General features: G+C 46.2%; 1 protein-coding gene across 1 annotated transcript in view; it reads left to right on the forward strand.

Moving 5' to 3' along the window:
* Nucleotides 1-15,008, forward strand: part of pkhd1l1.1 (PKHD1 like 1, tandem duplicate 1) — a 402,260-nt gene that overhangs the window by 278,910 nt on the left and 108,342 nt on the right. The window contains exon 61 of the mRNA XM_070881087.1: nt 4,705-4,808. Coding sequence (XP_070737188.1) covers nt 4,705-4,808 — 104 coding nt within the window. The remainder of the gene's footprint in view (nt 1-4,704; nt 4,809-15,008) is intronic.

The raw sequence follows: 15,008 nt of genomic DNA on the forward strand, positions 1-15,008 counted from the left end.
GTATATTTGGACTTTCAGAAGGCTTTCGACAAGGTCCCACACAAGAGATTAATGTGCAAAGTTAAAGCACATAGGATTGGGGGTCGTGTGCTGACATGGATTGAGAACTGGTTGTCAGACAGGAAGCAAAGAGTCAGAGTAAATGGGTACTTTTCAGAATGGCAGGCAGTGACTAGTGGGGTACCGCAAGGTTCTGTGCTGGGGCCCCAGCTGTTCACACTGTACATTAATGATTTAGACGAGGGGATTAAATGTAGTTTCTCCAAATTTACGGATGACACTAAGTTGGGTGGCAGTGTGAGCTGCGAGGAGGATGCTATGAGGCCGCAGAGTGACTTGGATAGGTTAGGTGAGTGGGCAAATGCATGGCAGATGAAGTATAATGTGGATAAATGTGAGGTTATCCACTTTGGTGGTAAAAACAGAGAGACAGACTATTATCTGAATGGTGACAGATTCGGAAAAGGGGAGGTGCAGCGAGACTTGGGTGTCATGGTACATCAGTCATTGAAGGTTGGCATGCAGGTACAGCAGGCGGTTAAGAAAGCAAATGGCATGTTGGCCTTCATAGCGAGGGGATTTGAGTACAGGGGCAGGGAGGTGTTGCTACAGTTGTACAGGGCCTTGGTGAGGCCACACCTGGAGTATTGTGTACAGTTTTGGTCTCCTAACTTGAGGAAGGACATTCTTGCTATTGAGGGAGTGCAGCGAAGGTTCACCAGACTGATTCCCAGGATGGCGGGACTGACCTATCAAGAAAGACTGGATCAACTGGGCTTGTATTCACTGGAGTTCAGAAGAATGAGAGGGGATCTCACAGAGACGTTTAAAATTCTGACAGGTTTAGACAGGTTAGATGCAGGAAGAATGTTCCCAATGTTGGGGAAGTCCAGAACCAAGGATCACAGTCTAAGGATAAGTGGTAAGCCATTTAGGACCGAGATGAGGAGAAACTTCTTCACCCAGAGAGTGGTGAACCTGTGGAATTCTCTTCCACAGAAAGTTGTTGAGGCCAATTCACTAAATATATTCAAAAAGGAGTTAGATGATGTCCTTACTACTAGGGGATCAAGGGGTATGGCGAGAAAGCAGGAATGGGGTACTGAAGTTGCATATTCAGCGATGAACTCATTGAATGGCGGTGCAGGCTAGAAGGGCCGAATGGCCTACTCCTTCACCTATTTTCTATGTTTCTATGTTTCTAAGTGACCGTTTCAATAACAATAACAAGTGACCATTTCTGTCATGCTAACAAGTGACCATTTCAGTAACGATAACAAGTAACCATTTCAGAAAGAATGGAAAGTGAACAGTTAAGTAATGATAACAAGTGAACATTTAAGTATTGAATACAATTACCCAATTTAGTAACAATAACAAGAGAATAATAAAGTGATAATATCAAGTGAACATTTTAAAACAAGTGAACTATTGAGAAGCACTCCCCGCTCCCTACCTGCAGCCACATTTCCCTCCAGATCCTGCCCCACCCCGTGTTCGTACCCCACAAGCCCGGTTTGGTCTACGCAGACCGACACCAAGACGTCGTGCAGAGTGGGACGGCAAGACTTCCTGCCGTGGTGGAGGTGACGGAGCGGAAGCAGAAGCCTGAGGCTCTATTTCCGAGTCAAGAGGAACTGTGTCCTCCGTACTCGCTTGTGTGCTTGGGGCTCTCGCTGCAAGCGGACACGACACCTTTGGTGCAGCGTCGTGTCCAGCCAGCAACGCGTGCCGTAGGGCATTTGTTGTGGCTGTCTGCTCCCTGATCGCATCCAACGTCTCCCGAGCAGTCTGTGACTGCTCAGAAGACTAGCTGGAGAAGCGCGAGCAGAACTCGCTCCAGGATGTGGAGAACTGGCTCCAATTGGCTGAGAAACCTACGAACACCTGGATAAGGTCGCGACCAGTCGCGACTGTCTCCCTGCACAGGGAAAGTAAGCGCTCTATCTGGTCCTCCATGGTAGGTGAGTGCATTTCACGCTGACCGGACGCCATGGGGTCAGCGTGTGCAATGTCAAACGCCTTGGCATCACCACCTGCACACCGCTTGGTCCCGGCGCCTCATCTGTCTCAAAAGGAATGGCCGCAGGTTGTTTCCCCCCCCCACAAAAAAAATCTCCTGTTCTTCCTCCTCCTCCTCCTCCTCCTCCTGCTCTCGCACAGCCGCAGCTGGAGTCTGCACTGGCTCCTCCTCTGACTCTTCCTCCTGGGAGTTTCTTGATTGGTCAGTAGACGTGTCCATTGACCTTTGAAAGACAAATGGAAGTTATAAACAACGTTTAACAATGCAAATCAATTCATCTCAATTTTTCAAGAACTCAAAACATTACCATTAGCCCATATACACAAGCGGTCACCAGGCCGAACATGACCTCATTTGAAGATCAATAGTACATCTCAATAGTATAACTCAATTATATATCATATTAAAGTATCATTGCAGAGGATTACGCGCGTAACAAATATTTACTATTGATTCACACATTGCACAATGCACAGTTCTCTTTACTCACGTGACTCTAGGGTGGGTTCGGCCACACCACGGGTTGTGACCGAATGGCTTTCTGGCCCCTTGTAGGCGGTGAGTGACTGCAGCATGGCACAGCCCCTGCCCGTCCTGCGTTGCTCCCGCTGGTTGCTGGAAATCTTCTTCTGTAATAGATAAGGTAACATTGCACAGCATAAGCAGATGGATTTGGCAATAAACCTTTAGGACTGACAGATTTATAAATTCCATTTCAAGATTGCAATACGTTGCATAGGAAGATATTTCATACTGTAACATTCAAATTTATGTTGTGGTGCATAAATGTAATCATAATTTAATCCTAATTTAGTTACTTAGTCATGCTTAAAGATTATGATATAACATTACAGATTCTAATTAGATTTTCCATACAACATTAAATAATAAATATACGGATGATTTCAAATTTAAATTTCAACTTACTCTTGCAGCCGCCAGTAGACTGTTCCATCTTTTCCGACACTTTCCAGTGTCCGGGCTTCATTTGATGCCAACGTGACCACGTCGGAAATCTCTGCCCAAATCCTCTGATATGCACGGAGTGGAGCTTTCCCATGCCCACCCCGTGTCAGATCCTCCCACCTCATGCTTACGCTATTCACTAGGGCCTCATTTGCCTCCTCGCTGAAGGGTTTGGCCCTTCTCTTTCCTGCAGCTCCCTCCATTCTTTAAATTTAGCTGATTTTAGAGTTGGTCAAAATACCTGCTTCCTTTCTCCTCTCTCTCTCTCTCTCTCCCAGACCCACACAGAACTTCTGAGCATGTGTGAAGACCCTTGACCTCTCAAAACGCGGGAAGGAACATCAACCTGAAAAAAAAATCAATCTGCACATGCGCAGTAATGTGCTGCTAGGGAAGCTTTTTTTTTCATTTACTTCTGTTTTCTTTGGGCGATCGTGAGATCGCCGAGAAATGACATCGCCCATTTGACATCGCTGAGCTAAGGCCGAGTGGAAAATCGCAACAAAAAAAAAGGGCCTTGAGCCGGCAATCAGCACGGGCAGTAGGTCCTGCATCGCTGGAACAAGACCCATTTTTTTCGGCCTTAGCCACCAAGTGGAAAGTCTAGCCCAATGTATTTATATAAATTCATCACTTACCTGAAATATAAGCTTTAGGAGTCAGGTCGAGGGTCATGTATTAGCTGGGGGTCAGGTTGAGGGGGGTCATCATCATCATAGACAATCCCCTCGTATCGAGGATGACTTGCTTCCACGCCAAAAAGGGATGAGTTCACAGGTGTTTCAATGAAGGACCTAATATTCCAGATCCCGAACTACATATTGAAGGGTAGAAGATGCCTGTGTGTGGATTTTTTTAACGTATGGTGGCCGTTGCACACCAGTCACCACACAGGCTTGACAGAGCTAGGTCTTAGTCCAGTGGCAAGGATTACCCAAGACAACTACAGACCTGCTCTGCTGCACGGGCCTAGTGCACACACATATCACAGTGTGGGCTGGCCCGTGCTGCCCCTGGGCCCTTGCCTCTTCTGGGTTGTACACTGTAGATATGACCAGCGCTGTGTGTATGGACTTTACATCATAGGCAGTCTCTCGGAATTGAGGAGGCCTTGCTTCCACTCTTAAAATGAGTTCTTAGGTGGCTGAACAGTCCAATACGAGACCCACAGACTCTGGGTGTTTGTACCAGCTAGTTGTCAGGTTGAGGGGTCATGTACCAGCTAGTTGTCAGGTTGCGGGGGGCATGTAACCATGTTTCATTTTTGGAGTGTTAAGTTTGATCCCAATCAATAAATCATCCACATACTTTCTCAGTCCACGAGGGAGAAATTAAACTTCCACCTGAAGCAGTCGGGGAGTGCGGGGAGTGACCAGGCTATTGTCCTGTTAATCCCACAAACACTTCTGTGTTAAGGTCTGGCTCAGTGATCTTAGTAACAAATATGTTACCGCATTGATCTGAAAATCCTCTGCTGTTTTCACTGAGGCAAAAGTTGAAAAAATGTCACTTTAATCTCTTTTAACTTTAAACTAGGGAAGGGTAATTTTTGTTTTGAATTACGCTTAGACTGAAAAGTACCACCAGTCTCCGTGAGTTGCACGGGACATTACTCTGACTGACCGCCATTGACTCGTAATGTTCTTGAAATGCCTTTTAAATCTGCAGCATTTGAAGAAGATTACATTTTTTTGTTGCTTTTATTTGTTTTGTAGGTTACGCCAGAATAAAGGATGTTGAATTCTACCACAGCGGGCAGAAGGGATACCCAGATTACTATGACCCGCGATACTCTGTGGCTTTTCTCAACCTTGGGCAGGTTTGTAGAAGTATTTTTTGAGTGTTTTTTTTAATGGATATTAATTTTCTGGGTAAGTGCTCCCAGAGAGGAGTGGGTGGGTGTGAATACTGCGAATTTGGGCACAGCGTTGCCCCATCCTCGTCAACCTTTACACCAGATTTCCCGATAACTATCCCGTCACTCGGAGCTCTGCAGCGGAAATGCTCATTGTAAAATGTATCCCTCCATCCTGGTTTTGGTATCTCTGCCCTCTTCCCTTGGAGAACAGTGTGAGGTAACGGAAGGATTTCCAAGATGATTACAGTCTGACAGGCTGCGACGTGAACGTTCCTTCCATGGGCCATAACTGTCTTTCTCCCAGCCGATAATGGGGGGTTAGTCCTTTGTGGCAGGAGGGTTTTATGAGCTCCCACAACCCATATGATGAGGGCACCATGCACACCCACTGGACTCAAGGATCCCGTTGGATGTCAGCCCGGAATTCCGAGCTGGAGCTCCGGTCTCCATTCGCCGGGATTGTCCAAAGTGGGGTTCTGACTCATGGGGAATGGCTACCACTGAGACAAACAAAAGAACATAAGAAATAGGAGCAGGAGTAGGCCATATGGCCCCGCAAGCCTGCTCCGCCATTCAATTAGATCACAGCTGATCTTCGACCTCAACTCCACTTTTCAACCCAATCTCCATATCTTTTGATTCCCCTGGTGTCCAAAAATCGATCTATCTCAGCCTTTTAGATAAAAGACAGCATCCACAGCCCTCTGGGGAAGAGAATTCCAAAGGTTCACAACCCTCTGAATGGAGAAATTCCTTCTCATCTCTGTCTTAAATGGCCTACCCCTTATCCTGAGACTGTGCCCCTAGTTCTACTTCGCATCCCTGACACAAGACTCCCAAAACAAGCGCTCTACTCGGAACCCCTACACGGCAAGCGAGCCCAAGGTGGGTGGAGGAAACGTTTGAAGAACATCTTCAAAGCCTCCCTGATAAAATACAACATCCCCTCTGACACCTGGGAGTCCCTGGCCAAAGACCGCCCTAAGTGGAGGAAGTGCATCCGGGAGGGCGCTGAGCACCTCGAGTCTCGTCACCGAGAGCATGCAGAAATCAAACGCAGGCAGCAGAAGGAGCGTGCGGCAAACCTGTCCCACCCACCCTTTCCCTCAACGATTGTCTGTCCCACCTGTAACAGGGACTATAATTCCTCTATTGGACTGTCCAGCCACCTAAGAACTCATTTTTAGAGTGGAAGCAAGTCTTCCTCGATTTCGAGGGACTGCCTATGATGATGATGAGTTCTAGACACTCCAGCCAGAGCAAACAACCTCTCAGCATTTATCTTGTCAATCCCCTTCAGAATCTTGTATGTCTCAATGAGATCACCTTTCATTCTTCTAAACTCCAGAGAGTAAAGGCCCATTCTACACAATCTCTCATCATAGGACAGCCCTCTCATCCCAGGAATCAATCTAGTGAACCTTCATTGCACCGCCTCCAAGGCAAGTGTATCCTTCCTTAGATAAGGAGACCAAAACTGTGCACAGTACTCCAGGTGTGGTCTCACCAAGGTCTTGTACAATGGTAGCAAGACTTCCTTACTTTTATACTGCTTGCAATAAAGGCCAACATGCTTGCTGTACCTGCATGCTAGTTTTCTGTGTTTCTTGCACAAGGACACCCAAATCTCTTTGAACACCAACATTTAAAAGTTTCTCACCATTTAAAAAATATTCTATTTTTCTATTCTTCCCACCAAAGTGAATAACCTCACATTTCCGTACATTATACTCCATCTGCCACCTTGCTGCCCACTCACTTAGTCTATCTATATCCCTTTGCAGACACTTTGTGTTCTCCTCACAGTTACTGTCCCACATATTCTTCTGAGGCAGTCCCTCGGAGTCGAGGATGACTTGCTTCCACATTAAAAAATGAGTTCTCAGGTGATTGATGAGTCCGATGCGGGACCTACAGTCTCTGTCACAGGTGGGACAGACAGTGGTTGAAGAGGCGAGTGGGTTGGGTGCTTGGGTTGTCGAGTGCTCCTTTCGCTGTTTGCGCTTGGCCTCTGCTTGCTCCCGGCGAAGAGACTTGAGGTGTTCGGCGCCTTTCCGAATGCTTTTCCTCCACTTTGAGCGGTCTTGGGCCAGGGATTCCCAGGTGTTGGTGGGAATGTTGCACTTTTTCAAGGAGGCTATGAGGATGTCCTTGAAGTGTTTCCTCTGCCTACCTGGAGCTTGTTTGCCACCTCGGAGCTCCAAGTAGAGCACTTGTTTTGGGAGTCTCGTATCGGGCACGCGGACGATATGGTCCGTCCATCAGAGTTGATCGAGCGTAGTCAGTGCTTCGATGCTGAGGATGTCGGCTTGAGCGAGAACACTGATGTTGGTGCACCTATCCTGCCAGTGGATTTGCAGGATCTTGCGGAGGCAGCGATGGTGGTACTTCTCCAGTGCTTTAAGGTGCCTGCTGTACATAATCCAAGTCTTTGAAGCATATAGGAGCGTGGGTATCACCACTGCACTGCAGACCATGAGCTTGGTACTGGGTTTGAGATCCTGGTCTTCAAACACTCTCTTCCTCAGATGATCGAAGGCTGCATTGGCAAACTGAAGGTATTGGACTTTGTCATCGACGTCTGCCCTTGTTGACAATAGATTCCCGAGGTATTGAAAATGGCCCACGTTGTCCAGGGCCCCATCATGGATTTTGATAATCGGGGGGGGCGGTACTGTGTGGCGGGGGCAAGTTGGTAGAGGACCTTTGTCTTATTGATGCTTAGTGTAAGGCCCATGATTCGTACGCTTCGGTGAAAGTGTTGATGGTGGTTTGGAGTTCGGCCTCCGAGTTTGCGCAGACGCAAGCGTCATCTGCGTACTGTAATTCAGTGACCGAGGATGGGACGACCTTGGATCTGGACTGGAGGCAGCGGAGGTTGAACAGTGTCCCGTTTGTCCTGTAGATTAGCTGCATTCCAGCGGGGAGCTTGCTGAGGGTGAGATGGAGCATTGCAGCAAGGAAAATCGAGAAGAGCTTTGGTTCGATGACACAGCCTTGCTTGACCCCAGTCCGTATGTGGATTGGGTCAGTGGTGGATCTGTTGGTCAGGATCACGGCTTGCATGTCATCGTGAAGCAGGCAGACGATTATGACAAACTTTTGAGGGCAGCCGAACTTGAGGAGGACACTCCATAATCCCTCCCGGTTGACAGTGTCGAAGGCCTTTGTGAGGTCACAGAAGGCCATGTACAGCAGTTGATGCTGTTCCCTGCATTTATCTTGAATTTGTTGCACAGAGAAGATTATGTCCATTGTGCCCCTTAGTGGGCGGAATCCGCAATGCGACTCTGGGAGGAGCTCTTCAACCACAGGGAGAAGGCGATTCAGGAAGATTCTAGCGATGACTTTTCCTGTGGCAGACAGCAGGGAACTCCTCTGCAAATACCGCAATTAAACTTGTCCCCGTTCTTGAAGATGGTCACAATGACGGCGTCTCTGAGATCGCCTGGCATACTCTCCTCTTTCCAAATAAGAGAGATGAGTTTGTGTATTCACACCAGTAGTGCTTCTCCGCTATGTTTAGTGCTTCAGCGGGGATTCCATCTCCTCCTGAGGCCTTGTTGTTCTTCAGTTGTCGAATGGCCTTCCCAACTTCCTGCAAGCTGGAGTTGTACTGAGGTGGTGGCGGGTAGTATGCTGCGGGAAGGAGTCTGTAATGTCTGTAAGCTTGTAATGTTTGTAGCTCCATACTGTGGATGTGAACGTATTGTGTACTGCAACTGCAGAGTTAATAATAAACAGAACCAGGCAGATTCCGGAGGCTTCCGAGAGAGCTGCCTGCCATGTTAGGAGCTATGTGTGGTGTGCTCTGAGAATATAATCACATTTGGCGATGAGATGGGATTTTTCGGATGATTTAAAGCTTAAATTTTGTTAGTGAAGGATTCAGCCAGCCGACAGAGAGACTTTGGAAGTTCCTGTCTTTGGAACAAAGCTACAAAATCCGAGGTAAAATACTGCACACGGTGTGAACAGCTGGAGATTAAAATGGCAGGTGTATTGGGACATTTGGGGGAATATAGACACGACCGGGAACGTTTTAAAGCGTATGTGGATCGGCTATAAATGTATTTCACTGCAAATAACACAATCGAAGTTCCAGACAATGCAGTCCAGAACCGGGCTGTGTTGGAACGTAAGAAAGTGATCTTCTTATCAGAGGCAGGTCCGGCATTGTATGACACACTTGTAAATCTGCTTGTGCCTGACGAGCGAAAGGACACAATGCTGAAAGAGATTTTAACAAAGCTGGAGCAGCACTATAACCCCAAACCGATAGAAATTGCTGAAAGCTATCGTTTCGGGATTCGGAATCAAAAGGCTGATGAAAGCATCAGTGATTACATCGTAGCATTAAAAAAGCTATCGATGCACTGTAATTTTGGAAACTTTCAAAACCGAGCATTACGGGATCGTTTTGTTTGTGGGGTGAAAAATGATGGGATCAGAAGGAAGTTATTGACAACGGATGACTTGACTTTTGAGATTGCTTGTCAGACAGCGAGGTCGATGGGCATGGCTGAACAATATTCCCGAGAATTAACTAATAATTACGGTCGTCAGTCAACCGAGGTAAATCACCTGCAGGTTCAAAATAAAAGACGGTGGGGGCCTAAAGTCTCAGAAACTAGAAATTCTAACAGAGCGTCGAAGTCGTGCTATAGGTGCCTGGGACAACACATTGCTCAAAGCTGCCCATACGTGGAGGCAGAGCGTTTCTTCTGCAGGAAGACTGGGCATCTTGCGAAGGCATGCCGACTGAAGGATAAATCAAAGTTCAAAGCTATGAGACCAGCGTTCAAAGCTATGAGTAGAAATCCCAAGAGACTACATAGAATGGAAGAACAACAACAGGACGAGGAGATGTTAGAGTTACACACCATCAGGAGCACGAGGTTAATGGACAGCGATTCGGAAAGTATCAAAATCCAAATAGATGTTGCGGGATTCAAGATACCAATGGAAATTGACATGGGTGCATCTGTGAGTGTAGTACCAGAGTCGCTGTACCTCGACAAATTGCGTCATTTCCAACTGGAGAAATCCAAGATAGAGCTGCGAGGCTACTCAGGAGAGAAAATTCCTGTGGTAGGTCGTATCACCGTACCAGTGAAATACAAGGATCAATTTCAGAACTTGCCTCTAATAGTTGTGAAAGGAGACAAGCCTGCCTTACTAGGAAGAAATTGGTTGAGCTCACTGAAGCTGGATTGGAGTAAGATTTTCTGTGGGGAAGTGAGATTTTCATCAACGGATGAGGTTATCAAGAAGTATCCAAAGGTGTTCTGCGAAACGGGCAGTCCGATCCAAGGCTTCAAGGCGAGTGTCAGGGTACAGAAGGACGCTAGATCAGTTTACTACAAGCCATGTTCCATACCATATGCACTCGAGGAGAAGGTTGAGCAAGAATTCAAAAGACTAGAGACTGAGAACATTATTTGTAAGATAGATCAATGTAATTGGGCTACACCCATTGTTGTTGTACCTAAATCTGATGGTAAGGTAAGATTGCGTGGTGATTATAAAGTAACCATAAACCAGATTCCAGAGGGTAATGTCCCCAATACATTGCCAAATACATAAGATTTGTTCACAACACTGACAGGTGGTCAGATCTTCTCAAAGCTGGATCTTATGAATGCCTACTTACAGCTTGAACTAGATGAGGAGTCCAAGTCATGTTTGACTATAAATACTCATCTAGGCCGATATCAATTTAATAGGCTACCGTTTGGAGTGTCTTCCATCCCTGCCATATTCCAAGGGGTGATGAACCAGATTTTGCAAGGTATTGAAGGGGTAGTATGTTATTTGGATTACATACTAATTTCAGCACCAAATAGGCAAATTCATAATAACATATTGAATGAAGTCCTCAAACAGCTAGAGAAGCACAGAGTACAAGTGTCTGCTCGTAAATGTGAGTTATTTAAAAACTCAGTGGAGTACTTAGGGTACAGAGTAGACAAAGATGGTTTATATCCAACCATGGAAAAATTGGATGCAATTAGAAATGCACCCACTCCTAGGAATGTCACTGAACTTCGTTCATTCTTGGGTCTTTTGAACTATTATGGGAAGTTCCTACCAAATTTGGCTACAGTATTACATTCACTGAATGAACTTTTGAAAAAACAGGTCCATTGGAAGTGGTCAAAAGAATGGTCTAAGGAGATTAAGCTAGCATGTGATGCCTCTCCATATGGAGTTGGGGCAGTGATCTCTCATGTATCACGTAGTGGGGTGGAGAGACCAATTGCTTTTGCTTCACGCACTCTCAGTGCCAGTGAGAGTAATTATGCGCAAATCGAAAGGGAAGCTTTGGCATTAATTTTTGGGGTCAAGAAGTTTCACAAATACTTGTATGGTCGTAAGTTTACCATCGTTACGGACCATAAGCCCCTAACAGCAATCCTTCATCCAAAGTCCCTCGTTCCAACATTAGCTGCAGTCCGAATGCAGAGATGGGCTTTGATTTTGTCAGCATATACATATGATATTGAATACAGATGATCAGCTGATCACAGTAATGCTGGTGCAATGTCTAGATTGCCTTCCCCATCACAAGTTACACCCGATAGGGAAGAAGTGTTTTATTTTTCATACATTGATGAACTGCCAGTCACAGCTGAAGAGATTGATAGAGCAACCAAACGTGGCCCAGTGATGTCAAGGTGTATGAGTATATTGCAAATGGATGGCCAAACCATGTATCAGACAAAGATACACATCCATTCTTCATTCGTAGGAATGAATTATCAGTCGATAAAGATTGTATAATGTGGGGTGCAAGAGTGGTTATACCAAATAAATTCAGGTCCAAATTATTAGGAGACCTCCATGACCAGCACCTGGGAATGTGCTTGACCAAGAGTTTTGCACGCAGTTATTTATGGTGGCCAGGTCTTGATAAAGATATAGAGTACCTCGTGAGTCAGTGTACGACATGTCAATCGGTAAGCAAGCAACCACCACCAGTACCATTACAGCCATGGAAATGGCCTCCCAGGGTGTGGCAAAGGCTACATATTGATTTTGCTGAGTTAGAAGGACAACAATTGTTCATTGTGATTGATAGCCATTCGAAGTGGGTTGAGGTGTTTCCAATGTGGAAAATAACAACAAGTAAAACATTGGACATTTTACGAAAATTATTTTCTTCATTTGGCCTCCCTGAAGAAATTGTTTCGGATAATGGACCACAATTTTGTTCAGAAGAATTTGCACAATTCACGAGCAAAAATGGTGTGAAACATACCAAGGTTCCACCATACCATCCTGCTTCGAATGGTGCAGCAGAGCGCACTGTACAAATTGTAAAACGTGCCCTCATAAAACAAATGTTAGATCCAAATCCAAGGAAACGACAGTTGTCATTGGATCACAAATTGGCTAATTTTTTGATTACATATCGAAATACTCCTCATACAACTACTGGTAGAACACCAGCAGAGTTGTTTCGCAAATGACAGCCACAAACCAGATTCTCGTTGTTAAAACCAAATTTGGCACAGTAGAAGAGACACAATTAAGACAGAAAGAGAATCATGATAAAAGAGAGAAGTGTGAAATTAATCCAGAAGGTGAGAGTGAAGAACCATAACCATAAATGCTTAAAGTGGTTACCAAGAAGAGTGGTGAAGATATGTGGTCCTCGCACATATTTGGTCAAGATGTTGGATAATGGACAGGTTAGCTTTGTTCATATTGATCATATTTTACGTATAGACATGGAAGGAGTGAAGGTGGGAATGATTCAATTTTTTCTGACTCATCAGATAGTTTTGATACACCAGGAGCAAATCCTAAATCCAATGTACTGGAAACAAATCCAGGAGAGAATCAGAATGAAAGTCTGAGTCCGAGTCAGGAAAACAAAGAGCCTGAAGTTAGAGTGAGTTCAAATGAAAATCAAGGAAATTCCATGGAGGAAAATGTTCCTCAGGATGAGCCTTGAATGAGTGTGAAATCGACACCATGTTTGGAAGGTTCTGTTTGAGAGCGAAGGTATCCTCTTTGAAACAGAAAACAAGTGGTAAAGTTAAATTTGTAAATAGGGAAAAAAAAATAAGTTTATATCCTGTGTTATGTATAAACATGAAAGTTATGTATGATGTTTGTTATAATAACTTCTTCATTAAGGAGGGAGAAGTGTAATGTCTGTAAGCTTGTAATGTTTGTAGCTCCACACTGTGGATGTGGACATATTGCATGCTGCAACTGCAGAGTTAATAAATAAACAGAACCAGGCAGATTCTGGAGGCTTCCTGGAGAGCTGCCTGCCATGTAGAAAGCTGTGTGTTTTGTGCTCTGTGAATATATCAGAGAGTCAAGGACACTCACGTCAAAGACAGAGTCTCGGTTAAGGAGATTTTCGAAGTGCTCTTTCCAGCAGGCACTGACTGTCTCTCTGTCCTTGATGAGTACATCTCCATTCTTGGCCCGGAGTGGGGTAGGACCTTGGATGCTTGGGCCATACGTGGTCTTGATTGCACTGAAGAAGCCCCGCACGTCATGGTTGTCAGCTAGTTGCTGGATCTCCTGCGCTTTCTCCACCCACCATCTGATCTTTAGGTCGCAAGTTTTTTGTTGGACCTCGGCCTTCAGACGCCTGTAGAGCTGCTTTCTTGCTCTCAAGTTGTGTTGCTGTTTCCAGTTCAAGAATGCCTTGCGCTTGCAGTTTATTAGTTCCTGGATCTCCTGGTCGTTCTCCTCGAACCAAACTTGGTGTTTCCTGGTTGTGCGACCGAGCGTCACTTCACAAGTGCTAATTATGGAGGTCTTGAGGTCAGACCAGGCACAGTGGACACTCTGCATCTCTGGATCTCCGCGAGTAATCAGGTTGGTAGTGAGGCGCTGGCTGAATAGGACTTTCTTAGCAGGGTCTTTGAGTTGATTTTCCTGCAGCATTGTTTCTGTTATTGCCGCTGCTTTGAGGTTATATTGATGGAGATGACAAAGCAATTAGACAGTGGTCCGTCCAGCAGTCATCAGCTCCTGTCATGGTGCTGGTGATGTGCACGTCCTTACGGTCCCTCGCTCGGACGATGACGTAGTCTAACGGATGCCAGTGCTTGTAGCGAGGGTATTGCCATGAAGCCTTGTACTTGTCTCTCTGATAGAACAAGGTGTTGGTTATGATGAGGCTATGTTCTAAGCATTTCGTCAGGAGAATGGTGCCGTTGGAGTTGGTTTTCCCGACCCCCTCTCTGCCAATCACACCTTCCCAGAGGCCTGTGTCCTTTCCAACTCTGGCGTTGAAGTCGCCAAGGAGGATCAACTTGTCGCCCATTGGTACTCGGCACAGGGATTCTTCAAGGCTGGAGTAGAATTCCTCTTTGGCCTCGTCTGCAGCTTCCAGTGTTGGGGCATATGCACTGATGACCGTAACACACTGATTTCGGGCTAGGGTGAGTCAAAGGGTCATGAGGCATTCGTTTAGCCCGCAATTGGTGTCTCTGAGATGCACAACTAGCTCATTTTTTATTGCAAAGCCTACCCCATGGAGGTGATGTTCTTCTTCTGGTTTACCTTTCCAGAAAAAGGTGTAGCCACCACCTTGTTCCTTGAGCTGGCCTTCCCCTGCCCACCAGGTCTCGCTTAGGGCAACGATTTCGATGTCGAAACGTCTGAGTTCCCAGGCAATGATAGCAATACGGTGTTCCGGTCTGTTGCTGTTGGGGTTGTGCATGAGATTCCTGACGTTCCAGGTCCCAAACTTCATCTTAAAGGGTGGCTCATGTATTCTTTTAACGTGGGGTGGCCATTGCACACCAGCCACCACAGGGGCTTGACAGAGCTAGGTCTTGGACCAGTGGCAAGAGGATCCAAGAATACTGGAGACCAGGCTCTGCTGCATGGGCCTAGTACATACACACACATATACTCCCATTGTCCAAACAGGTCCTCTCTCCCTGGGATTCATAGGACGCAATTTAGTCCTCATGTCCTTGCTGTTGGCTCGTGCTGTTCCTTCTCTGGGCCACTCCTGGGCCCCGACCTTGCCGCTACTCCAGGCCTCCGTCTCCGACCTCCGCTCCTCTCTGGTCCCGGCCTCCGCTCCTCACTGCTCCCGGCCTCCGCTCCTCACTGCTCCTGGCCTCCACTCCCAACCTCCGCTCCTCAATCGTCCCTGCCTCCGCTCCTCAATGGTCCCGG

Source organism: Pristiophorus japonicus, chromosome 1 (genome assembly GCF_044704955.1).
Source record: "Pristiophorus japonicus isolate sPriJap1 chromosome 1, sPriJap1.hap1, whole genome shotgun sequence".
NCBI lineage: Eukaryota > Metazoa > Chordata > Chondrichthyes > Pristiophoridae > Pristiophorus > Pristiophorus japonicus.